The 27484-nt window shown below is 37.5% G+C and overlaps 1 protein-coding gene across 2 annotated transcripts; it reads right to left on the minus strand.

The window, feature by feature from the left end:
- Positions 1–377: 377 nt before the first annotated feature.
- On the minus strand, positions 378–27432 carry gigyf1a (GRB10 interacting GYF protein 1a). 2 transcript variants are annotated; one of them, XM_051899404.1, is made up of 26 exons: positions 26382–27432; positions 22112–22655; positions 21868–21931; positions 19559–19688; positions 16776–16871; positions 16396–16510; positions 16200–16308; positions 15762–15955; positions 14054–14280; positions 13853–13970; positions 13425–13604; positions 13180–13325; positions 12029–12188; positions 11711–11925; positions 11218–11315; positions 11037–11137; positions 10498–10568; positions 10275–10400; positions 9580–9768; positions 9326–9498; positions 8701–8861; positions 8276–8439; positions 8147–8194; positions 7885–8029; positions 3289–6864; positions 378–1777 (listed from the first exon to the last, which is right to left on the minus strand). In XM_051899404.1, exons 3-25 carry the CDS (start codon positions 21900–21902, stop codon positions 6797–6799), a joined length of 3069 nt encoding a protein of 1022 aa, XP_051755364.1. In that variant the 5' UTR covers positions 21903–21931; positions 22112–22655; positions 26382–27432; the 3' UTR covers positions 378–1777; positions 3289–6796. The 2 variants fall into 2 exon arrangements, with proteins under 2 accessions (XP_051755364.1, XP_051755365.1); XM_051899405.1 differs by having other exon boundaries at positions 11759–11925; positions 26382–27431.
- Positions 27433–27484: the final 52 nt, after the last annotated feature.

Genomic DNA, 27484 nt, shown 5'->3' on the forward strand with positions numbered 1-27484 from the left:
AAAAAAGGGTTTTTGATATAAAACTTTACATTTAACATAGGAATTTGACTGCTTACTTTAAAATTCCTGAATAATTGAATAATTTTCATAAAACTACAAAAGGCTTGTCTCACACTATTTGTGTGTTGCCATTATCTAAGTATTCATCAAAAGTACGTTTATTTTTTACCAACATTTCTAATTTATTATCTAAATTTAAATGTTTTGGAAATAGAAATTAAAAGTTCTCCTGAAAAATGTATGAGATGTAGACTTCAATTATATCAGTTGATTTATAAAACGTTTACATAGTCACCTTCATTGGGCAGAAATGACACCTGCCCCCTATTGTTTTGTCAAATGCCAAATAATGAGAAAAATAAAATCCAAACAAGTGCTTCATTCAGAAGTATTTATTAATTTTCTTCAAACAAACCAGAAACCCCAAAAACTATTCACATAATGTATATTCAAACATTATTGTCAAAATGGTTTATGACCTTTTTTAAATGGTTGCATCTCTGGAAATTTCAAGACATCCAACTCAGACATGTCTGATAAGTATGACTATAGACGTATAAGATCTCATTATGCATTGCTGATTTTGAATTTGAATTATTATTATTCAGTTGATCACTTTAAAATGAACACACGGCTCTGTGACAGCGTCAACACAGTATTGTTGCTTTTCACACAATGAATCAATAGATATGACAAACATGTATTTGTATTATCATTAATTTTTTAAAACATGTATTTTTGCATACCAGTAAAGACATTAGGCATCTCTAGTTTAATCTGACCTGCAACTTTACATAATCATCTTAAGAGGGCAATGCCGTACAAATCACATCCTTTCTCATCTTTAGCTCAAGCATGTGTTAGTATTTCTGAACACCCACTTCTATTTCTGAGATCAAAGATGAAAAGGCATTTTTTATGTTAAGCATACTAAATCTTGACCTGGAAACAGTTTTTGCCTCTCATTTTGAAAATGCAAATCAGGTTGCATCTTTAGAAAAACTTGCCCAGTTACACCAATTCATCAATTACACGTCTTTTGTGGGGATCATTTGTAATGTTATAAATCATTTCAGGGTTCCTTAAATAAAATCACACGCTATTATGTCACAGAGCTAGTCTCACTTTTTTTCCTTCTTTTTTTTTTTTATTTTACTCATCTTAAGTGTGCCTTAATAGGCAGAACTGAACTGTTAAGGCATGTCATAAAAGGAAGAAAAAAAATAGAAAAAAAAAAAAAAAAAAAAAAATTCACACAAACCTGAAAACCCAACAGAGAAAGGGAAAAGGGTTATATACATTATTTACACGGCAGCCAGACCGAAGTGTAGTGGGACTGTGTTAAGCCATGTCAGAGAACGTTTGTGTAATCGATAATTCATTTTTTAATGAATGTGTATGCAGGTGTATTTCAGTTATTATTCATGTGTGTGTTGTGTTTGTAATGTTAACTCTGGCTGCACTTGAGGAGAACTATTCTGTGCAGGTTCGAGATCTCAGTTCGGCTGTTCCAGCATTCACAGTTCACTCCCTCCTCCTGGCAAGGAAACATGTTCCTCTTAGTAGTCCGAATATGGTGCCATGAGTTCATCATTCCTCCTCTTCCTCCTGGTTTTAAGTTCTTGTCATACAGTCATGATTTCATGTGCTGTTTGGAATCTCCAACCTTGGGATCTTCCTCTGAAGGCTGATGATGGGAAATTAAAGAGGAGATGGAGATGAATACGAAGCAGTGGAGAGCCTCCATCTCCATCTGAAAAACTGGAACAGCAAAGATCTAATCAAAGCAGAGAAAAGGAAGAAAAGTTATTTTGAGAAAATAACAAGTATATCTAATAATACATTTTTAAGAAAATATGAGTGTCTGTATAAAAGTCCTCACACCCCTGATACTAGTGCATTGTGGGTGGTTGCCACACCACAGTGCTTCTCATCCAGGGTCCCGGGGCCACCTAGGAGCCCTCAGTAAATGCCCAAGAGGGCCTCAAGATGGCTTAAAGACCCCCTGTGGTGGGAATCAAGTTTTTCATGTTGTTTATGTCTATGAGGTGTTCTTAAAGGGTTAGTTCACACAAAAATGAAATTTCTGTCATTAATTACTCACCCTTCGTTCATTTTCGGAACACAAATTTCGGATCACAAGCTTTTTTTTTCAATCCACCACAGAAAACAACAAAATTACCACATTCAAGGTCTAGAAAAGTAGTAAAAACATTGTTAAAATAGTCAACGTGACTACAGTGGTTCAACCTTAATTTTATAAAGCGACGAGAATACTTTTCATGCGCAAAAATAACGCCTTTATTCAACAAATTCATCTCTCCCCCGTCATTCTTCTAAGCTATTTCCGTCCAGCGCTTCCGTGTTCTAGAACGCCGGCTCAGTATTGGCCGGCTCCCGAGTCATCATCATGCATATCATCATGCTGCTCACGTGAACAGCTTCGGCCAATACTGAGCCGGTGTTCGGACGTAAACACGGAAGCGCTGGATGTAAATAGCATAGAAGAATGACAGGGAGAGATGAATTTGGTGAATAAAGTCATTATTTTTGTTTTGTTTTTGGGCAAAAAAAGTATCCTTGTCACTTCATAACAGTAAAGTTGAACCACTGCAGTCACGTTTACTATTTTAATGATGTTTTTATTACTTTTCTGGACCTCGAATGTGGTAATTTCATCGCTTTCTATAGAGGATAAAAAACCTCTTGGATTTTATCAAAAATATCTTAATTTGTGTTCCTAAGATGAACAAAGGTCTTACAGGTTTGGAACGACATGAGGGTGAGTAATTAATTAATGACAGAAATTTCATTTTTGTGTGAACTAACCCTTTAACATGCTTTAAGACAAACCATGTGCAAATTCATCAGCCAACACCATTGCTGAGTATTTTCTCCTTAAAACTGCAGCTTACCAGTCTCAAAAACGTTGTTTCCTACCATCACAAACATGTAACCAATCTTGTCAATGAGGCGTTTCTCCATTGACTTTCTGACTCTACCCTGAGCGTGTTTTTATTAAAGTATTATTTATTAAAAAAAATGTTATGGACAACGGGGACCTTGGAGTTTAAAAAAAAAAAAAAAAAAAAAAAGTTGAGAACCACTGTTTTAGCATATTTTGTTTTGCTAGGATGCTCTGGGGATTGCCAAGTCATCACTAGGTAGTTGAACACACCTTTAACCTAAAGTAGCTTAACAGTTGTTATGAAGGAATAGGGGAATGAAAGAATCAATAAATCAATGAATGAACATGTAACCAAAAAAACAAATAAATAGTATTCTTACCAAAAAAATGGTCTTGTAGAGCCGTAACCACTTCAAGCCAAAGGTGAACTTCAGCCATGCAGTCAGCAGGTGGTTGTAGAGCTGATGGAGCTTATTAGTTATTTATCTCCAATACAAAAAAAAAAAAAAAAAGCTGTCCTCCAGTCTTTAAAAAAAGCCTTTTCAGTCATCAATGAAATAATCAATTCCAGTCCACAAAAAAAAAAAAAAAAAAAAAAAAAAAAGCACCCTGGACCTTTTTACATAACGGAGAACACTGTTGAGTAAATATGTTCTGAATCTCCACAATGTAACCAAGTTTGGAGACTGTTCGTATAGTCTTAAATATCAACATTGTTCAGTGAAAATCCTCTATGGGAAATTTTCAAGGATTTCCCCACAAGTCCCAATGTGTCTAAAACTTCCCTTATCCTTCTACGGTAAAGCTTGTGTGGTGTCGTTCTCAAAAAGACTGAGAAACAACCACCATAAGGAGAATGACTCTCATGCTAGGGCGTCAAAACCTCTCAAAGCGCCCATCTGCTGACAGAAAGTGGACGTTCTCTGCCTCTGCTCTCCACGCCCAAGTGAAAGTTCCTCACAGTTTCGAGCAAATGAAAAGTGCATAGTGAGGGTATCAGGGCAGTGCTAGTCCCTTTATCTGTATGAAGATGATGGCCATGACACCACGTCCAAAAATACAAAAATTATGAGCACGTTCACACTGTCCAAGGAATTATCTGGCAGATCTGAGGTCATACATATGTTCTTTTGTTGTTGTTCTCATCAACGTCCATCATAGATATGTCCATCCAAAATTATCCACAAGACATAAAAATGATTGGGGGAAGGGGAAAAATGTTAAAGCATTCAATATATGCATCTCAAAGTACCAAGAGGTCATCTGTGCTGTATGATTTTTGCCTTCTTTCCAGGTACATAAAGCATTTCTTCTGTCTTGATGATCATTTTGATTTCATTACAAAGAGAGATTAGTAAACAAAAGAACATAAGAAGTCCCGTAAACAAAATATGGTCGCCTTTATGATTCTTAAAAACACACCCTGTCCATAAGATAAAGGTACATGAAGAAATCTTTGATGTAATTCCATTACTTGTGTTCCAGCAATCCAAGTTTGTTTCAGTCAGCGAGTTATATAGGCTTCGCTCAAATCCACATGCAAAGGAAGGGTCTGACGTCATGCCATTGAAGTCCCCTCCAACAAAACGATTCTCAACTGCAGAATCGCATATTCAATCACCACAAAAATGAAGGAAAAAAAAAAGCACCCACAAATGTCTGTGTGGTTTGTAAACAACCAAAACTCCAGTATGGAATAGAATATCTTTTAAGTTCTCATTTTCATAGTCAAAGTTTATATGAACAGGATTGTAGAGGCAGTGTGTTTTTGCGGTAGCCATCTTGAACGTATTTCCATCAAGAACTCTTGACGGACAAAAACGACTTTCAATTACGCTCCTCTTGATGTCCTGCTGATTACGCTTTAATATCCTGTGTTGAGCAACTCCATCTACACCGTTACATTTTTGGAATACATTCAACTTTTTTTTTTAAGAAGGAAAGAAAAAAGTACACAAAAGCACTTCACATGGTGGCAACTAAAAAAAATCCAAGGAAATTTTTCAAAATGAAGAAAAAAGTAGCAGCCCCAAGTGCTCTTCCTTGTAGTCCAATACTTTGTTTATATTCAGATTCATATATAATCATATATAACATTAAAAGAAAAAAATAAATCACCATCATTGTCATTGACAACAACAATGAACAAGTAACAAAATATTCAAACATTTTGTGTGCACTGCTGAGTGCACTTGCACAGTTTGTTGCGATCATTTTTTTTTTTTTTTTTTTTTGTCGTTGTTGTGGTTTGTTTTTTTAGCCAAAAATAGTCAGAACCTCAGTCACTCATGAACAAGAGAGTGGACAGAAAGGCAATGTTAGGTCACATCCTCCAAATATTAAACATTTCTTTCATCCAAGCATCCCCAGGCTACAACAGAACTGTACAGAGAGGCTCTTGGTTCAGAAGCATGGGAGGCATGTGGGGGTGGAGCCTTGTGAAACCACGCCCATTTGCTAAAAAAATAATGTCTTAATGGCAGCAATGAAGTCTAATCATTCGCCCTTTAGTTCTTAGGCACAGATGTGGGGACAGAAAATAACAAATACACACACTCACACACGCAACGTACGTACCACAAGTAACCATTTCCTAAAAGTATACAAGATTGAATTGAGCTCAACAACAACACACAAACAAAACGATGATGACAAAACTAATGACGTGTTCTTAAACCTCACAGAGGCAAAAATGAGGCAGCGGAGGCAGGAAAAGACGTCCCTTGCGATCCCCGCCACGAAAACTAAAGAGTGCTGGTTGGCGTAAAATGGGCTAAAGCTTTTGTGTTTGAATCTAGAGGTCTTTCTTTGTTGGGGAATGAAGGGCTGGTGAAAGAGGATGTGTTGTGCCGTTGCCCCCCTCTCTCTGCCTTTCTTTCATTAATTAATTCATTCATTCGCTCACATACTGCACATTTACAAGAGGAGTAATACACAGTTCCTCCTGTACACAAGCGTTCACATTCACACATTCGGTTCATAAAATACAAAAAAAAATTCACTCCAAATGACGAAATGGCCTCTTTTGATCATACGTCTAAGTAAGCGATTAAAAAAAATACATTGTGCAGACTGGTATGTTTTAAACGCGCGCCCACACAAAACACACTCATTCAGTCTCAAACAAACATGCGTGTATAGACACATACACACACAGGCACACAATCACAAAAATATTCATCTCTATTATATCTAACACATTTTTTTTTTTATCTTTTTAACTTGCATTTTATGTGAGTGCAAATCTTCAAGTTTTATAATCAAAGTTTTTTTTTATAATAGCTTTACATTTTTTATAGAAACTTTATATATATGTATATAAAAAAAATGAAACAACAGTGTTTGTCTTTAAAGAGAGGATTTGTTTTTCTGATAATGTCTGAACTGAAACACGCAATGGTCCCCCAATCGCCACCGTTTCCTCCCAGCACAAACTCCAGTTCTGATTCAACACACACACACACACACACACACACAGTATATGTATGTGGTAATATTTCTGAAGCCATACCACATAAATATACATGTCAATCGTCTCAAAAAAGAAAGAAAAAAAAGAAAGAAAAAAAAAAACAACTATTCAAATTACATCTTAATAAAGTGCATTAGTCTGAGTGTAAGGTGCTTAATGCTGTAAGTGCCAGAACTTTATCACCCCCCCCCCCGTCCCCAAAACACACACACACAAAAATAAATTCACACCTGTTCCCTTCCCTGTTGAATTACATTCTTCTATTCCCAGAGCAAAACCCACCCGCCCCTAAACTGATACCTTACTCCTGGCTTATCCCCAATCCCCTCCCCCTCAAAGCAGTGCACATTCGACTTGCGGAGTCTGATTAGGTGGACCCGCGGGTTTAAAGGCCTCGTGTAGCTATTGCTGTGGATTCAGTAATCCTCGACCATCTCCATCTCGTTTAGACCATACCGATCAGGGCCACCATGGAATGAATACCCTAAAAAGACACAGAAATAGAGATAAAGACATTTCAAATATCATAGATCAGTATACAGTTTTGGTAATTTCATAACTTAATAATTGACAACATAATTATGACTTTGCATGCTTGTAATTTCAAATGCTCTTTATATATAGTAAAGTGATATACAGCGAGCGCCTCCGCATTTGCACGAGCAACAACCACAGTGTAACGTTTCACAGGTTAGGAAAGTTAGTTTTTCTGAGGTGAGAGACTTTATTTTGTAACAAGTTATGAAAATAATGTTAGAATAATGACTCTGACATATAGCCTGACCATACTGCTTCAGGACAATGTGTTTTTCTCAGGCAATCTTTACTTAAAATGCTTCTGATATGAGTCAACAACACATCTTTCAAAATAAAAGTCTTGCATCAGAAAAACATTTAGAATTATGTTTTTTGTTGTTGTTGTCGTTTCTTTGACTACACACTCTGCGACCCACTCAAAATGTGACCTTTTTATACATTTTTTATGATCATGAAAGTTGAAAACAGTTGTGCTGTTTACTATTTTTGTGAAAACTGTGATACATTTTTCTGACACCAAACCTTTGAACAGTAGTGTAGGTTTTTCAGAAGAGTTCTAAAAATTAAAAAAAAAAAAAAAAAAAATATGCAACCATTTTATTCAGGAGCACTGATTCTGAAGAATTCTAACGCATACAAGAACCATACAAAATTCTTTAATTCCTTCTAGCTGTTTTCAGATCATTAAAAGTTCCATTAACGATTCTTGTAGAGCGTTTTATGGAGATATTTTGGAAAAAGAAATGCCATTCCATTATCAAATAATGCCAAATGAATCAGTAAGATATCAGCTGTATGCATTTGATTCACTAAAAAGAACCAGTTCATAAGAGTCATTTGTTCAGAAATCAGATGGACTACACTGGTTGTGCTACAAGGTTTTGAATCACTAAAAAGAACGAGTTCATAGGAGTCATTTGTTTTGGGAATCAGAACAAAAGAGGAATCAATAGACAGGGAAGGGTACCTAAGATGCTTGGGTCAGAGTGCAGCATCATGGGCTGTTTCTTCTTCAGCTTTGCTGCCTGATCATAGACCACACCCCCCTTCCCAGAATGCACTGCCTGGAACATAGACTGCAGGGCACTGGGGTTCATTCCTCGTACAGTATCCTAACCGACAAAAAGAGTGTAAGAATAGGAATTAAAAATTAAAAAACAACAAATTTTACTTGGTTCTGCCCATCATGGAAATATAAAATCACCGTCAATACAGAGTTGTACTCATACCTGGAGAGGGAAGTTGTTCATGCTAAGTCCAGCCATCTCTTTGGAGAGCTATAAGAGAAGACCAAGAATTTTATTTCAAGTAGGCAAACACCACACACACAAAGGCTTTACATCTTCCTTCACACACACCTGCTGCTGCTGTCTCTGGTGGTTAGCTTTCTGTTTGGCACGGCGCTCCAGGAACTGTCTGGCGAACTCTTTGGCTTCAACAGTGTCGCCCAGATAGGAGCAGATAAAGTTCAACACCTCATACGGAGACTCCACCTCCTTCAGGTACGCCACAATGGTGGGCACTGTGAACACAAACGCACACTCGTTTTTCTGCTTATGAACTCTCTGGCCTGCTAGGCTAATAAGTGTGTGTTTACTGTAAACATGTCTTCTGTTAGATTTTACAAACCGAGGGATGAGTCTAAATTATTTTTCAGAATAATCAACAGCCTCTGCAGACGTTGTAGAAAGAGAATTTGTATCTCAGTTTATTTTTTAAATATAAAGCATCCCAAATGAGAGAAAGGCTGGTGTATGCAAATCCTGAAAGAGAGACATCTTACCATCCTGGGAAGAGGAAGAGTTATTGGCGGAGGTGTTGAGCGCATGCAGCATCTGTTCACACCAGGTGGTGAAGCCATCCTGAGACTTCATCCCCTGCAGGAGTTTCAACAGCCGCTCCTCCTCCTCAGTGCGTTTACGGCCCCTCATCATGTACTGCTCACTGCACAAACACATACAAACGGCTTAGCCAGAACACACACTTTGGATTGTTCAAGCATAGCGCTAGCAATGCCAGGGTCATGGGTCTGATTCCCAGATTGCTTTGCTTTTTCTATCACATGCATATTTTCCAGAGTATTTTCCAAACTCATGAATTGGTTGATATTTGGCCATCTTGGAATCATTTTAGCTGATTAACAGTAGTGGTTATTTGATAAATTTACAGACAACCTTGACAATGGAAGAATTACATTTTCTGCTTTAAAATGTTTACATACATTAGACATTTTGCTAGGATTTTAGTGAACATTGTAGCAAATTACAGCTAAATTGTGTATGTCTCATTTGCGACTATTAAACTGTTAGTTATATGCATCCATGACACACAATTGCTCTAGATATTGGTATGAGCCATTGAAAACTCTATTCAACTTGTGCGTTAGCATGTGGTTTGTTTGTGTTTACCTCAATGAGGGACTGCTGCGGCTGTTCTTCAGCCCCATGTTGTTGCGAAGAGCGCTCTGGTTCTTGAGGGCCTCGTCCCAGACGCCCATCCCTCCTCCCGAGGGGCTGCCACCACCACCCACCTTTCCATCCAAAGACCCGGCTGCTCCCCACAACGAAGAGGCATCACTCCACTGCAGAGCGAAACATTCATAATGCATTTATTTTGATTTTCAGGACGGCACACCAGTGATGTTTTTATGTATGTGTCTTACCCTCTGCTGTTGCTGGACTCTGTGCTGTTGTTTGTGCATTCTTTCAGCCTCCTGCTGGATGTCCAGGAGGTTGTGGGGCTTGGTCTGCTTTCCCAGCCCAGGGATGGGTCCTCCACTCCAGCCCGACCCGGAGCCTGAGGAACCCTGACGCGGAGCCTGCTGGAGCAACTTCATCAGCAAATCCTGCTGCTGGGGAAAACAGATACAAAGATAAGAAGAAAGAGAGGGAGTGTGAGAGAAAATGTACAAATACATAACTACCAAAACAAAATTAAATTTAAACTACAGTTCAAAAGTTTGTTTTTTTTAATGTTTTTGAAAATAAAAATTCTCTTCTGCTCATCAAGGCTGCATTTATGTGATTAAAAGCACAGTAAAAGCTGTAATATTGTGAAATATTATTACATTTTAAATTTAATTTTCAGCATTACGCATCTTCAGTGTCACATGATCCTTCAGAAATCATTCTAATATGCTGATTTGCTGCTCAAGAAACATTTTTTCTTATTAACTTTTTATTACCAATGTTGATAATTCTATATATATATATATATATATATATATCTGTAACAATGTAAATGTTTTAATGCATCCATGGTAAATAAAAGCATTAATTTCTTTATTAAAAAAAAAAAGCATACTAATCCCAAACTTTTGAACGGTAATGTATTTGAGGTTATTTTAACATGAGATACCTGCTTGCGCCTGTAAAGCTCCTCCTCCTCTCTCCTTTTCTGCTCTTCTCGCCTTTTTTCATCCCTCCGTTTCCTTTCCTCTTCCTCACGCTTGGCCCTGAGTTCAGCTTCTCTTCTCTCATGTAGCTGAAACACAATACAACACAATGTAATAAGAACAGGAGTTTTGAATTCAGTGCATTTCCTCAGATCACCAGCAGAGGCCATCAGCGTTAACTCTCACCTTCTGAAGCTGTTCTAGAATTGGACCCTGAGTTGAAGAATTCATTAAGTCCCATAGACTGGCCTCACCGCCTGCTCAAGAAAAAAAAAAAAGAGAGAAGATGAAAGAATGTTTGTTTATTTTCGGATATGAGCGTGTGAGGAAAAAACAAAGGGTGATTCATAATAGTGCCCCTATTATACTTTTTCAAATATTACCTTTCATGCAGTGTGTAATATAGCTGTTTGTAAATGTAAAAAGTCTAAAAAGTTTTAAAGTGCACAACAAATAAAGTTATTGTCCCCTAAAAGAAAGAATTGATTCTGAACTGATTCCAGTCTCACTTCCTGTTAAAAACCTATATAATAATGTAAAAAATTTGCATAATGCCAGCCTATGGTCTTCATTGGCTGCCTGCAAACAACATCTACTTTGACCCTCAAACACTGTAGTTGTGGTTGAGGCCTGGAAGAGTTTGGTTTGTGTTGTCAACATGTTGAGAAGACGCCTATTGTAGGAGACCTACAAAAAAGCATAATTTCAGTGTTTTGTGTGTGTACCTGCTGGCTGTGAGGCTGAGGTATGCATGTCCCACATGGACCCTGTATCTGGCACTGACATCGACCTGTTTAACGAAGGCATCATACCCTGCTCTCCACACCTACATGGAAAAAAGCAGTATTAAACATATGAAATGTATTCAGTGACACTGGAAAAAGACACAAACACTCAGTCACTCACCTGTTGATGAGCTGAAACAGCTGCTGTTGCTGCTGGTAAAGAGCCGTGGCAGCAGCTAATTCCTGCTGCTTCTTTAGCCGCTCCTGATCCATATTACCCTGAAACACACAGAGAGATCAATAACACACATTAACCCATGACAGCGAGATCAGATACATGCATTTATTCATGAAAGAGAAATGCATGAAAACATTCACACACACAGAGTATCAGCATTTTTAAGGGAATTATATGTTAATGCAAGAATTCAAGACAAATATAAAGTGTTAAGCATTGCTTTAAGGATCCACGGACACCCTGCACACATTCCACGTGAACACAAATGCAAATCTACACACAAACCCACGCAGACACACATTTACAAACAAACTTATTACCACTTGACCTAAAATAAAAATTAATGAACCAAAAAAAAAAAAAAAAAATTCCCAGAATGCAAATAACCCCATGGAACATTATTCCCCAACATTCACCCTTCCACCCAGAGACTCACGATTGCCCCCCGGGGTGGTTGAGGGCGAAGATGGGCTTGATTCCTCACCAGGAGGGGCGGAGGGGAGGGGCCAGGGGCAAAAGGCACACGCCCCCACATCTTAATGACTTCCCCCAGCGGCTGAAATCCCTCATCACAACCACGTTTAACAAGCAGGTTCATGGCGAAATACCCCGCCTGAAACCATTCACACATTTCCACTGTACTGAACGGACCTGAGAGAGACAGAACAGACAAAGGAGATGGTATTAATGGATTATACTCAAAGTACTGCTCCATATGCATGAGTTGACCTCCTATGAGAGAATGCATGCGTACCCTGAATCTCTCCTTGCGGGTCTTTGTAAAACCATTTCATGGCAGAGTCATGGGAGAGAGGAAGAGCAGAGGCTGTGTTTCTGCTCTCCTGAAGAGTCTGGGTGAAGCACTCTTCCTCTAGAGATGTGTCCTGGAGCGCTGCCACCATCTTCTCTGCCTCCTACACACATAAATCACCTTTAAAATCTCTTTTTTCGATAAAAAAATTAATTAAAAAGTGTTCTATAAATAATTTCATTTATCTAAAGAGGGGACATATTCTACACATTTTTCGCATTTGTTCCCCCCAAAAAGTCTATTTATAATGTTAATTCAGGTTTATATCTCAAAAAAATATTAGAATATTAATTATTATAATAAAATATAACAAGAATTGAATAATTTATTTCATTTATAATGTTAATCTAGGTTTTTAGCACAAAAAATTACAATTATAACCAAAAATTATAAATGTTAATTTAGTTTTACATGACCTTTTTCTCACCCTCTCTCTGTCTAAGAATTAAACAGAAGGTTTAACTATTGCATTTAAGACCTCTGTATGCAAATAACCATGTTGTGATTGGCTAACCCTCTTGAAAGTGAAATGGTTAAAAAGTGCAGTATGTAATATTGACAGCTAGTGGTTAAACTGGGTACTGCAGTCCAAATTCAAAATATCAGAGAGTTGTTTCTCCCGCCCCCTCCTCATCAGACTCAATGCTCATGCGGGTTGCCAGATTGAGGACACGAAATAGGAATGAGCGTAATTGAGCCTTACAGTATAAGTTGATCAGCTAATGTATACGTTTGCAATGTTTTTAATTGCAGAGGCTTTTTAGGTCGGGTAGAATCTGGGATCTCCTACCCAGTTTGTTTACTGGATTCCATTGCTGTGTTTTCCGCTTACTGGCAACCCAGTGTGTAGAAATACTATTGGGTAAACTGGCAGTGGGCAGGATCAAACAGACCAAAACAAAAACAGACATTCCAACAGGGAATGCACATTTCAAAGTAGAATAACTAGCTGTAGCATTGTTTTTCGGAGAAACAAGTATTTGAACTCTGCAAACATATTACCAGTTTTTGCAACTAAACCTTTTAGTAAATCAATTCTGTCAGATATTATGTTGTCTGACCTATTACTCTCGGAAACTAATTTTCTGTGGTACCTGTTGCAGGTGCTTCATGCCCTCGTCATCCTCAATATCACCCCCCGGTGGTGGGAGGTCAGTAGCAGCAGAGGACGAGGAGGGAGGCGATGAAGGCAGACTGGAGGAGGCACTGGGGCTCAAATCTAACATGGCCTCTGATAACACTACAAAAAAGATAACACATACGTTAAGTGTCACCCATTCATTCAACTGTAGGAAAATCAACTTTAAAAAAGAGAAATAAAAAAAAGTGTAATCTTTACCTTCACTTGGTAATTTGTTGGGAATGGAGGGGACAAGCTGAGGCTCCTCCAAGCCAGAGGGGGCAGCAGAGGGCACAGCCTCAAGGACAGGAGCAGGAAGAGAGGGAGGGAGAGGAGGAGGAGGGGAAGGAGAAACTGGTTTCACTTCAGTTTCAGACACTGGAGCAGAGTCAATGACATCTGTGGAAAGAGAAAAATCGAGGGAACCAAGTTAGATATTCCTGAAAATGCCCTTATTTAAAATCATGTATCAATTAAATGTTTTTTTTTTTTTTTATGTAAATCTCATACAAGTTTAGAGATGTTTAAATTGTATTTTGCTGTACAAAAAAAGTCAAAATTCAGTCTGTTCCTCACACAAAGCAATCATATTCATTTTTGCAACAACTGTGCTTTAAGAGTTTATTTTTTCCCATTTCTGTTCCCACCTTTCTCGCTTTTCTCAGCACCAGTGCCGTTCTTCTCTTGATTAGCACAGTTCTCTTCCTCATCCTCCAACCCCTGGAACTCAAACTCCTCTTCTGGAATGGGGTCTTTCGGGCCCTTCTAAGAGAAAAGAAGAGCAGAAAATGTAAAGAAAAGAAAACCATAGATCAGAAGTCATTAGAGACTAGATCATATGGTCTCACCTTAACTGACATAAATGCTCCAGAAGAATCAAAGGTTCCCATTTCTCCGTCTTCCTCATCTGTGCACCACTCTGGCAGACCGTCTCTTTCCTCTTCTGCTCCATCGCTGCCTGCTCTCCTTCTGCCTCCCTCACTCCCTCCATCCCGGAAGTCGAAATCAAACTTCCTGCGGCGAACTTCACCTGGACCAGTGTGTTCCCGCCAACCAGCCGAGCGAGGGCCACCATCTAGGAAGGAGAATCACAAGTGTATACAAGTTTTGAGTTGAGTTTGTAGTAAAAATATGCTGTTATTCTCAGAAATTGTCGTACTTTGATGCTGTGCTAAGTGAAAAACGGTTAGCGTTTTAGTCTCCTCTAAATAAAATCACATGGTGTGGGTCTTAAAATCTGATCAGTTTTGTTTATCAATAGCAGGTAGCAAATAAGTGTGTTTGTTCCTTTTGTATGCAATGCTGTGATTCAGTGGCCAAAACTGATAGCATTATTTATTTTTTCAAGTTTTCTATAGATACTGCAATATATCACTGTCAAGGACTATTTTGGTCATGATAATAATGTACTGAAAAACCTGATATTGTGACAGCCTTAACTGTGAAATATAACAATTTAAAAATAACTGCTTTATATTATAATATATTTTAAAATGTAATTTATTCCTGTGATGCAAAGCTGAATTTTCAGCATCATTACTCCAGTCTTCAGTGTCACATGATCCTTCAGAAATCATTCTAATTTGATTTGATGAATAGAAAGTTCAAAAGAACAGCATTTATTTAAAATAATTTTTTTTTTGTAATAATATAAATGTCTTTACTGTCACTTTTAATTAACTGAATGCATCCTTGCTTAATAAAAGTATTATTTTTCCTTAAAAACCTAAATACAAATTTTTGAACAAGTAGTGCATGCTTAACATAACATAAGCTCTGTTTACACATGGTAAACCTCAGGTGATTCACTAAGAAGTGGTCAGCCAAGACAGATTATCATTTATATCTAGGGTGCGTCTCAATCAGCTCCCTTGTTCAGTAGTCAGGGCACTGATGAAGAAGTCAGCCATTACAAGAGTTGTCTGTCACAAAATTCTTCCAACCCCCTGAAATGTTCGCTCCCTAAAAAGAGCTTGCTCCCTTAGACGTTTATAAAAAAAAAAAAAAAAAAAAAAAAAAAAAAAAAAACTTATTTATTTATATTTCAGAATACCTAGCTAGACAGGTAACTGAACATAATCTAGCTAACATTTATAATTAACTTATGCAAATGTTGTAGGTATATGTAACAATCAAAGTATTTATCATAATTTACTTTAAAAAACATTAGAAAAATAAATGTCAGAAAAATATCAGTTCTGCTGTTGTTCATAAATACCAGTTGTGATGACGTACAATGAGGATGTTTTTGGGTGAACTATTCTTTTTAAAGGGCACCTATTATGCAAAATCCACTTTTACATGGTGTATGGATATAAATGTGTGTTGGCAGCATGTGAACACAACCACCCTACAATGATAAAAATCCACACAGTCCTTTTTTTAAAATCCCCATTAAAACCAAAGCAGTCTCATTAGACATGCTGTTTTGGCAGACAGGGTACAACTCACTGAGGGAAGAAAATATTGTAATGTAGATATTTTAAATCTTGTAAAAAGCGGCATAATGGGTGCCCTTTAATGCCAAGTGTAAATATGTGATGTGTATTGTGTTACCTTCTCTTCGTGAGCCAGTGATTCTCCAGCTGCCACCAGTCTCTCCTGCTTCCTCCTCCTCCTGTTCTTCTCTCAGCGTGCGCCAGTTGTCACTATCAGAGCGCATGAACTCCTTTCTGCCACCTGGACATCCTTCCTCAAAACCCAGCCGCACACCATCCCTCCGCAGAGGTTTCTCAAAACGCCTCTCACTTCTGCAGAATGAAAGGGAGGGAGGCTTATCAAGATGGCATTTGATTTGCCTCAGTAGGCCTATTAATTTAGATCGTGTGCTGATAACATTAAAAGGGTTTTTATATTTATCGAGATGAGAGAGAAGACAACACACTGATATCACAATAATGGGAATAATACTACAAAAATTAAAATAAAAAAATTGGTTTTAAAATTACTTTAAAAAAAAAAAATTACAAAATAAAATAAAATAAAATAAAATACCTGTCATCCCAGCTCTGGCTGCGATGGATCTCTCGAACGCTGCGACCAAAACCACCCTCTCCTTCCTCACTGCTTCTTTGGTAGAATCCGCCCTCTCCTCTTCCTCGACCTAAACACACATCATCACATAAACTTCAGCATCTCTGCCAATACATGAATAATTTACAAACATGTACACATAAATAGATCAACTTGCCTCGACCACCTCGCACGCTGCCTCTGCCTCGATTCACCCCAGCCGGGACGGCTCCACCCCCTTTACCCATAAGCCTCAGCACAGCCACACTGTTGACAGACATGGAGAAGTTCCTCTGCAAAGAAAAAAATAAAAAATAAATAAAAATACACAAGGAATGAAACCAGGACCACACCAAAAACCCCAAGAATCAGTATAGATAAAAATTTCCTATAGTGCCAAAGGCATTTTTTTTTTTTTTTTTTAATATAAGAGTGTTCATAAACTTCTGGAAAATGTGTCCGCCCCACCTCAGATTACTTTCACAGGACACTGTGTGTGATGCATGTCTAATCAGCCTGAAGCTTAAAATGCCAGACGTGTAAGTGTGCGCCTCTCACCTGCTCCTCTTCAGTGAGAGGCAACAGTGCTAGTGGCTGTTGAGGCTCATCCTGCAGAATAGCAGCAAACTCCTTATCCTGCATTTCTTCAGGGACCTGAAAACACACACACACACACACACACACACCATTAATCAATCTACTGCTGCAAATGACTGACTGAAAATATCAGTAAATTCACTCGCTGGACAGTAAATTCTGAATGGGATTTTGTACTCTTAATAGGGCACTGCATTGAGAGATTTTCAAAACATACAGTAAAAATGTGAATAATAATTGTGAAATATTATTACAAATTAAAAGAACTGTTTACTATTTTAATAATTTCATCAGTGTCACATGATCCTTCAGAATTCATTCTAATATGCTGATTTGCTGCTCATTGTCCTGATAAACACTTTTCTGGAATCCATGCCTTTTTTTCAGAATTCATTTATGAATTGAAAGTTTAAAAGAACAGCATATTTTTTTTTTTATGGAAATCTTTTGTAAAAAAAAGTCTTTACTGCCACTTTTGATTTTGAATTTAATACATCCTTGCTGAATGAAAGGATTTACATTAAAAAAAAAAAAAAAAAAAAAAAAAATAAAATAAAATCTCATTCTCACTGAACAAACTTTTGAACGGTAGAGTACATAAAATTGTCAAAAGTGAAAATAAAGCCTTGCATACTTCATTTCAAGTGCTCTAGCCTTCGGAGTGAATAGGGCATACTGTAGTGATGCGCACTTTCAAATGGAAATTACACTGAGTTTGTTATTTTGTTAGTTTGTTATTTCTGTCCTAAGGAACTGTGACCATTCAAGGGTTAAGTTTGCACAACGGTGACGTGGCTTCCTATACAAGACATGAACTGGTCAACTTTTACATGTCCTACATAGAGACTTGAGTGGCTAGTTATCTTAAACACTTTTCAAACATATTAAAAGCAATTACATCAAATAAATATGCTAGGTCAGTACACACTGAATATATTTTCTGCAATAAAATAAACTATGGTAAATGATTATCTTAAGGCACAGCCTCTACAGTCTATTTTTGTTGCCACAGAGCTCTGACGCTGCCGTTGCCCATGGAAACCTTTATGACTTGTGTCAGTACTGGTAAGACATTTTTTGCATGTTTAAGTCGACCAGTGGAAACATGTACTTGACACACTGTGTTAAACCTCAGGCCATGTGAACTCCACTAAAGACGTCTATTAAGAGACAGTAAGAACAATTAAGAGCAGATCACTGCTCAACAGCATACATTGAGCACACAAAACATGTAGAGTGACATTTACAAACAATCTTTGTACTCTACAAAAATTATAGAAGGATTAAATGTCTAAACAGGGTTTTTTCTGCATTGAAAATATTGTGGCGGCCGCCAAAATGAATTTTTGTCTTGCCAAAGAATTATTTGATCATTTAACGTGACGATACCTGCCGTTCTGCAGTACTGATACCCACTGATAGTCGGCTGCTTTAAAACGCTCCTGTGAGTAATATAAGTGAGTTATAACTGGTTCTATTGTCTTTTGTCGCATTGCATGACGCCGCTCGTGTGAAGAGCGTCTCAGGTTTCTATTTACAATGTGTTTTTGCAGCATTGTAGCCAGTCACAGACATATCTGTTGAGCACTTGAATGTAATGGCCAATCAGTTGTGTTTAAGTTAGTCAGAATCCACTCAACACTACTCAAAATGGGAGTTTTCACAAGAGTTCAGCTTTGTGTACCTTGCGTTGTGATTGACAGCTTCAGTGATTATAATGGCAGCAATCTTTGCTCGCTTTCTGTATATAATATATATTTTTCATGCTGCTAACTACACGTCGCAAACTTTCTGGATTTACAATCTTATTTAAATGCCCAATTTATAGAGATAACCATACTGTCTGATAATGTATGTCAAACGATCTGTGCATTCAGTCTTAGAGTGTAAACGTAAAATAACAGACCTGCCACTTTTAATGTGTTTAATTTGCCATTTAATGTTACTTTGTTGTTCATTTTATCACTAACTTTTCAAATCAGTAACTTAGAGATTTTTACATACAAATTTACATTAATGAATAGGATAAATTAACATTACAAACTGTTTCCTTATATTTATTTTGGATTTATTGTCAGTACTGGGCTCGCAGTTCAGTGGGTAGGGTACTGTGTACTGTGTGTGTCTGGATTACCGTGTTCGTTCGCCACCACCAAAGACCATTTTTGACCCAGGAAATACCCTGATAAATATCTAATAATATCACTCCTATGGTGCATTATCATATTAAGCAAATGAAATTTACAAACATAAAGTTCACCCGAAACTTCAAACCGAAAATTGTGTGATCAAATTATTCTGATGTCACTCAAATCATTCGTTTTTTTATTTATCGAAATGTCCAGCCTGTTCTTTTCCATTCAATGGAAGTGAAGAAACCAGGGTCTGTCAAGCTCCAAAAAAGGCAACAAAACAGTACGCTACCATTAAAGTTGCCCATTAAAGTTGCAGTCAAATGAGCAAAATTTAATTCCATTGTGAAAACTTTCGCCCTCACACAAAATTTCAGATTTTTGTGGATTACTATTGAAATACCTGGATTTTCCCTGCGAAAATTCACTAAACGACAGTAAATGTGAACACACCTTGTGAGTTACATTCTAAATCAAAATGTTGTGTGTGAAGAACAGACCTAAAATTTAAGTCATTATTGACTAAAAATCTTCACTTCCATATTTGCACTGTTTACTGTCTAGCCTTAAAAACAGGCCAACAAAACCCAGATGTTTCGAGCATTTTCCCACCTTGTTGTCTTTGACATAAAGTGCTAACATCTCCTCTCGGCCGTAACGGTACTCGGCCAACTTGTACTTTGGCATAGCAGGAGAGGCAGGAGGGGAAGACACACTGCCTCCACTGGAAAGTGCTCGAAGCCTGAGAAAGAGAGAGAAAAAAAAAAAAAATCAGATCAAAAGAGATTCAGCAGCAACAATCTAAAAGGATCATTGAGAAATGCTCCAGTCCTGGCTACCGTCCAAGGACGGCCCTGACAACACCGACTCTACATCCTGCTTTATTTAGGATCTCTCACACCCCTTTTCCATTGAATTGGTGCTGATGCTTGGACAGTTGAAACTGGTCAGTGTTTTCACTTTTAACAGGCAAACTATGACAAGTGACTACGTTATAACAATCACAAACAACACAGTATTAAGAGTTTTGAGATATTTTAAAATACAAACTAATATGCAGCCTAATGCAGCCTCGGTGAGCATAAGAGACTTCTTTCAAAAATGTACTAAAATCTTAGACATCAATCTCTTGAATGATAGTGTATATTTCTTAATATTTACATTTAGACAAACAGGAAAATCAAGTGACTGGAGTTTCTGTATCTAAGAACTGAATAAGCTTCATGTCAGATGCTTACAGTGTAAACAGCTCTGTTGATTATAATGGGAGAAATCTGGATTTGTTGTGTGTCAGTCTCACCAGAGTTGTTGTTTTGACAACTTCACTCAGCGCTGACACTATCCCGCCTCCAGCATCTGACGTTAGCGGTTCCTGGTTTAAACCCAGCAGCTATTAGAGGCCAGTGCAAAGTTGTTTTTCCTGCCTGAAACCACTTTTAAGCAGTGCCGACTGAGATACCTTGTCGGTGGAAAAGGGGTTGCAGAGCTGTGGGTGGCTTTGTAAACTTTACATAAATACTACCCTGCTGAGATAAGCTGATGAAGAAGGCTCTGAGGCAACAAACCACCCCTGCATTGTACATGTCAAACCCAGGAATTCACTTTTGTTGGCCAAGGACCAACTATGCACAGAAGAGCCTTAGTTCAGCAGAGAACCACGCCTAACGGTTTAATTTCTGCATAATCATTAAGCGTGTGCCAAGAGGAGATACAGGGAGAGAAGGGGGTTGGGAAAAATGGAAAGACGAGAGAGAGCGCCTTGCAGAAATATGGGGAAAGTAATGAGCAGTGCTGGGGAAGAGTCATGGGTATTATTCTAAGATATTATGAGTAGTGACAGTTTTGAAGCTCAATACACTGAAGCTATTTAGAATGAAAAAATATTAATATAAAACCTTACTATAAATTATATACATAGAAGCTATTTATTGCTATGTGACAAAAGCTATGTTGTTGTTTTTTGCCACACTATATTGCATTCCATCTCTCTTTATACATTATCAGATTCAGTACAGTGCCATTCAAAATTCCACAATGAAAATCTGGTATTCAAAATATCATTTTAACCTTGAAACTGTAGAATTTTTAAACATTTAAAGGATTAGACAAAATGTATATACTTTTTAACCACAAATGCTTGTCTTGCACTTCTCTGCGATGCGCCACGCATTACATAATCACGTTGGAAAGGTTAAGCGTGACGTAGGTGAAAGTACCGATCCAGTGTCTACAAAGCCAAACGCCCTTTACAAAAAAAAAAAAAGTAAAACAATGATGTTGGCCGATTTTGAAGATGGAGAAAATGAGATTTTTTCATAACGCGGTACTTCCGCCTACGTCACGAGTGACCTTTCGAACGTGATTACGTATATGCGTGGCACATTGCAGAGCAGTGCAAGACGAGCATTTGTGGTTAAAAAAGTATATACATCATTTTTTTCTTTTTAGAAAATGACCAATCGTTTCGCTAGACAAGACCCTTGAAACTGCACTTGAGTCCACTATACGGAAAAAGAAATCCTGGAATGTTTTCCTCAAAAACCTTGATTTCTTTTTTCGACTGAAGAAAAAGACATAAACATCTTGGATGACATGGGGGTGCGTTATCAGGAAATTTTAATTCTGAAGTGAACTAATCCTTTAAACAAAGAAATGCAAGATGTAAAATGATGGTCAGATGTTCTTGCTTCCACTGAAGCACAATATGCACTAAATTAGTGTCACTGTGTGACAGCACTAAATTTACAAATTAAAATGCAACTAAAACAATAACTTAAACACTGGTGCTCACGAAACTTATTATCAATGTTGAAAACAGTTTAATATTACTGTAACAAAGACGAGGGATGGAGAAAAAAAAAAAAAAAAACAGAACTGGCAACAAGAAATGAGACACTTAATTAGAAAGAAAAGGATTTTACCATTCTGGGCCAAAGTTAAGTGTTTCAGCAGTCATATTCTTCCTTCCTTCTCAGAGGTGAAAGTCTACAAACGAAAATACCCGAACATGAGATTACAACCAACTCAAATGTGTTGCAAGACTACTTCCCATCATTAGTACACACAGATTCTTTTATTACACAGCAGTGTGCACTGACACAATGCACACACAACTGAAAGACATATCTATATTTGTGTAAACAGCCGTTTATATGTTATTCTTACCCTGTCCAGGGGAGTGGCGCAGGCAAGACTAGGCTGGACCAAGTCTGGGTGAGAGGGCTGAAAGGTGTGTGTGTGCGTGTGTTTTTGTGTGTTTCAGAGTAGCCAACTTAAGAGAGAAGGGTTTTAGCTGCCTTATTCAAGATGTGTGTGCTCAGAGTAACAGAAATACAAAAGGTCAGAGATGGTAAGAGCTCTCTTGTTCACAGCGGATGAAAACAAAAATAAAAACAAATGGACAACAAAAAAATAAACGAAAACCCTCTAAAATTAGTAATACCTGTAGGACTGCAATAACTGCAGAGTTTTGATACTGACGTCTAAAGTCGACTGACTGCAGGGAAACTAAACAGACGAACAAACAAAAAAAAGAGACTAACTTGTTGATAATACAGCTGCCAGAAGCAGTTATGACCCCAATAAGCTTCTCTCTTTCTCTATCTGTGTGTGTCTCTCTAACTCTTCCTGTTGTACTGGCAATGCTGTGTGGACCAGGTCCCAGCTGGTGACCCTCTCCTCACGCCGACAATCCCTCTCCCTCCTTTATCTGCAGGAGAAAAACAAACAAATAAACAAAACTTATCAATATTGTGGACTATGCAATGCAAGTACTATAACTGAAGCCATTAAAACAAAGAAAGGTGGGCAGTGCACATGCACCAACAGGTGTCTGTGTTAGTATCCTATCAATTTGAAGGCCAAGTATGCATAAAAATAAATCTTTCTTCTTTTAAAAAATATTCTTAAAGATACTGTCTTTATATGAAAGCTTGTTCCCTCCACTGAATAAAAAATAAAAAAGGTAATTGACCCTTCGCTGGGAGTTTGATTGAAAAGCTATCTAAACAATCATAACGCCGAATCCGCCATTTTGTCCGACAAAGCAGTCAGGAGTTAGAAGATTAACCTCGGTGGACTTGAACTTGAAAAATGGTGTGTACTGACGTCTTTCTGCGTTTGAAACAGCATTCCTTCTCATGTTCATTCATGTTTATTTGATGCTATAAATTAACTAGTAAGAAGAGATGATTGGTTCACGAGCCGCTTGAACTGAAACACTACAGCGATCTGTCACAACACATTAAAGAGCCACAAAACGGTTTTTATTTTTTGAATTTCTTAAAAAAAAAAATTACACAATTTGAAAGCTGTGACTTTGTTTAATATCATAAGTAACCTGTTCTATCTTGTCTGTCGACGTGTTGTCAGTGTCCTCTTTGCTCCGCAATGTATTTTTCACTCTGTGTAGCGTGACAGCGCCATGGCTTGTCGGACAAAGCAACAGTAACTAAGGGGGGCGGGTCTTTGCTAAGGGTCAATTGTGACTGTTTTATCTCACAATTTTGACTTTTTCTCAGAATTGATATAAACTCGCAACTGCGGGTCTTTGCTAAGGGTCAATTGCGACTGTTTTATCTCACAATTTTCACTTTTTTCTCAGAATTGATATAAACTCGCGACTGCAAGAAAGAAGCCATAATTGCAGGATATAAACTTGTAATTTCGAGAAAAAACATCAGAATTGTCAGTTATTATCTAATATTAGAAAAGTCAGAGTTTATTTCTAGCAAATATTGACATTATAACTCGCAATTACAAGTTTATATCCCGCAATTCTGAGAAAATGTCAGAATTGTGAGATAAAAAGTTGAATTTATCTTATAATTTTTTTTTAATTCCGCGACAGAAACAAGCTTCTATATCTTTAATAAACGTGACCACAAACAAACTCAAATAGACCATGCCTTAGGAAACGCATGGGCTGTGTCCAAAATCGCCCCCTATACCCTCAAATAGGGCACTATTTGAGGGGACAGCCATTTGTAGTGGTGTCCGAAACCACAGTGGACATTATCAAGTGAACTCACTCAATCCCACAATGCACCGCGTTAATGAGGGTACAACCAATGTACGCTCAACAGCTAGAGAATACCCATAATGCACTGCATGAATTTCCACCTCTGACCAGAAGATGGCGCCCACAGCTGAATCATCCATCCATCCATTTTCTGGATGGATGGAACTGTTGGTCCAATATGGGTACAGCGTAATATCATACAGGTATAAATTCCTTTTTGATTGATTATTAAATTGTTTAATTAAGGTTTATAGACAGTTTCCATGTCAGAGTTCAAGATAAATCTTTTCATCTTACTACTAGAGCTGCCAGTTTGCTAACTTTCAAATAGCCTAATTATTAAATAGCAAGCACAAACTATGCAAAAGTGCAGCCCTTCAGGCACACTTAGTGTCTGAATCCGCTCACTCGCTTTCATTCACTCCCTCAAGTGAACTACATTAGTGGACTAATAGAGGGCAATTTCGGACACAGTCATGGTGTTATCTTAAAGCATAATAGCTAAAACTGTTCATTTGTGGCAAAGTTCACCTCAAGTTTGCCAGAAAACTATATTTTGGAAAGGGCAAGTGCAGCTAGATTTAGGTTAAAATCTTTCTGGATTATTGACATCTGCACTCAACTACAAGAGTTTGTACAATCAGGATAACATGTAGATGGAAAAGAAACATCCCAGGTGTTCCGTCAACAGCACCCATAGATGTCATAGCAACAGAAATATCCAAGCAACAGAACAAAGGGGGAGAATAAATAGTATTCACTGGGGGAGTTTGGCTCTTAAACAAAGTACCATATGATAATACATGTCATCCCAAGAACAACTGAAGACACCTGTAACTTAAACCGCAATTAGGAATACATTAGTATGCCTGAGAGTGATCATAATTCATCGCTGAACTGCAATGTCCATATGATCAGCTGCCAAATAACAGCAAACAGCTCAAGCCCAAAGAGGCGAGAATGTTTGATTCAAAGAACTGTTTGAAAAAAAAAAAAAAAAAAACTGATTGAGTGATATACATATATATATACAAAAATAGAGAGAGAGGATATATAGTATTCATATATATCCTCAGGTCAGCCCTGGCATCATGCACAATAACAAATATTAAGCCTAATTTGTTTTAATAAGAATATTAATAGGTAAGTTTTACTAATAATGATATTTATAGTAATTTCATGTGCACCAGTTTGTTGCAGTCTTGATTCAGTTCAAGTTCATAAAACAAAGTCAATTACAACTTAAATATAATTTAATTTGATTAACTAAAACTAAATTTACATATCTTGGTTAAAAATGCTCTGACTTTATAACGCACTTAAAGCTTTCTTTGGTATCTATGCTGATAAAAACTGACGTACAATACTTATATATATATATATATACATATATAATATATATATGTACACATATATATTATATATATACACACACGACATTTTATTTGAAAGACTTCTTCTATTCAACTACTAAAGTAACTTACTTTGCGTCTTGTAAGTCCTTCACTCCAATAAAATGCTCTAACTAACTTATGATTCTCGAATCTACGAATCTGACAGTTCTTGATTCAATAAACTGCAGATTCGACAACCGCTCAGACGGATTTAATCCAATCGCTTAGACCTATTTTGTAAATCTGTTCAATCAATTCAATGAAAAGATCCGACTCAAAAGAACGAGTCGTTCACGAATGGGACATAACCACAACTAACTAACTAACTAACTATTTTACTCAGCATTAGACCATTCACATTCGATATGTCCTCGCGCTCAACACAAACATAAAAAGCGCCTATTTTGTAAATCTGTTCAATCAATTCAATGAAAAGATCCGACTCAAAAGAACGAGTCGTTCACGAATGGGACATAACCACAACTAACTAACTAACTAACTATTTTACTCAGCATTAGACCATTCACATTCGATATGTCCTCGCGCTCAACACAAACATAAAAAGCGCCTATTTTGTAACAGGCAAGATGTCGCTGTTCAATGTCTGCGCTGAATGAAAACGACCATAAAAGCAGATTGATATCGTTTTTCTATCGATTGGTTGAGTTTAGAGGGGCGTCGCGTGAACAGGGAGGGGGAGTGTGCATGCGCGTGCCCTGCCTGCACACTCCCCCTCCCTGTGCACGCGGCGCCCCTCCAAACTCCACTCCGCTGCTTCCCGTGGCCTTCAACCCACGGCCACAGCTGCCTTGCCAAACATACAAAAAGCCTCTCTACTTAACAGCACAATTTATTCCCACTGAACCAAGCGCTGGCCTCTTAAAGCTCCTTATGCACTAATATGCATTTGTTGCTCACACACACTGACCTTCCCCTTCCAAGTTTGCATAAAACTTAATGCAACACCCATCTGCCATTTAACGCTTCAGACATTCAAGGAGAGAGGCACACAGTTGCTGACCGTATTTCTGGAGCTGTCGATGCGATTTTTACTGTCCAGTCGCCCCGTCAAACTCTACGATCTTCACTTTGGATGCATGTGCAGTTGTTTGTGTTCTGTGCTCCTCCTCGAGAATCGTGTTCCGTTTTTACTGTTTTTTACTCTCTCCCTCTCCAATGGTCGTTGCGTGTTGATGTCTAGTACGCTCTTGTTGTTTGTGTTTTAGGGAAGATGGCCGTCCTACTCGGTCATACCACGTGATCAGAGTGTAGAGTTGCTTTCAGAGGAGCGTGAAGATAGCGACCCCTAACGAGAGACTTGAAATGACTAGGCTACAGGAAATGCATTTGTTCAAAATAAAAGTCACAATAATTACGCTACTAAAATGATTAGACCGAATAAATAAATAAACAAACACACAAATAAGTAAATAGGCCTACACATACTAAAACTGTAATACTACTACTCATAATAATAACTAGTAGCAGTAGTAGTAGGGTGTTTCTTCAAATATAATCCTGTCATGTAGGCCTAATTCAAGCTTTTATTGTTTTAACTTGTCTACGAACAATGGACAATTCTGTCATTTTTTTTAACGAAACGTCATGAACATTCCCGTCACATTTCAAATTGTATTGTGCAATCATTTAACGTGTTTAATATCATTCTGTGGTGTAAAAGTCATTTTAAACCTTTTTTTAATTTAAATTCTTTTTTTTTCTTTTTTTTTTTTTTTTTTGCCAAGACTAATTTAATAGCTAGAATATTATGTACCCAAAATACACACAATTAAATTGACCTTTTATATAATTTCTTCACTTCACATAGATGTCTTATATTCCATACATATCAAGCTCACTTAAACAAAATTTCAATAATTTACACAACAAACAAATACAATAATGTAGGCCTTTTTTTTCACATTTTAAGTTCTGGGTTTAAGAATTAAGAAGTCAGGAAAAGTCTGGCACTAGGGTAAAACAATAAATACGTATACATGGCATTTAAAAATAATAAAGGCATGGTGAAAGTTTTTTTACACATTTTCTTAATTTGACCTTCGTATAAAATAGGACCATAATAAATTATATATATCCTATCACTAACAATAATGCCATGAGTGA

This window comes from Ctenopharyngodon idella, chromosome 7, assembly GCF_019924925.1.
Source record: "Ctenopharyngodon idella isolate HZGC_01 chromosome 7, HZGC01, whole genome shotgun sequence".
Classification (NCBI taxonomy): domain Eukaryota; kingdom Metazoa; phylum Chordata; class Actinopteri; order Cypriniformes; family Xenocyprididae; genus Ctenopharyngodon; species Ctenopharyngodon idella.

What these genes read in the sequence shown, in the direction of transcription:
- gigyf1a (XM_051899404.1), bottom strand. Translation starts at nt 21,902, where the DNA reads ATGACTGCTGAAACACTTAACTTTGGCCCAGAATG. An exon ending in CACTGGCTCACGAAGAGAAG is followed by an intron (nt 14,281 to 15,761) that starts GTAACACAATAC and finishes TCTCCTTCCTAG; the next exon opens with ATGGTGGCCCTCGCTCGGCT. An exon ending in GAGTCCAGCAACAGCAGAGG is followed by an intron (nt 9,499 to 9,579) that starts GTAAGACACATA and finishes TTCGCTCTGCAG; the next exon opens with TGGAGTGATGCCTCTTCGTT.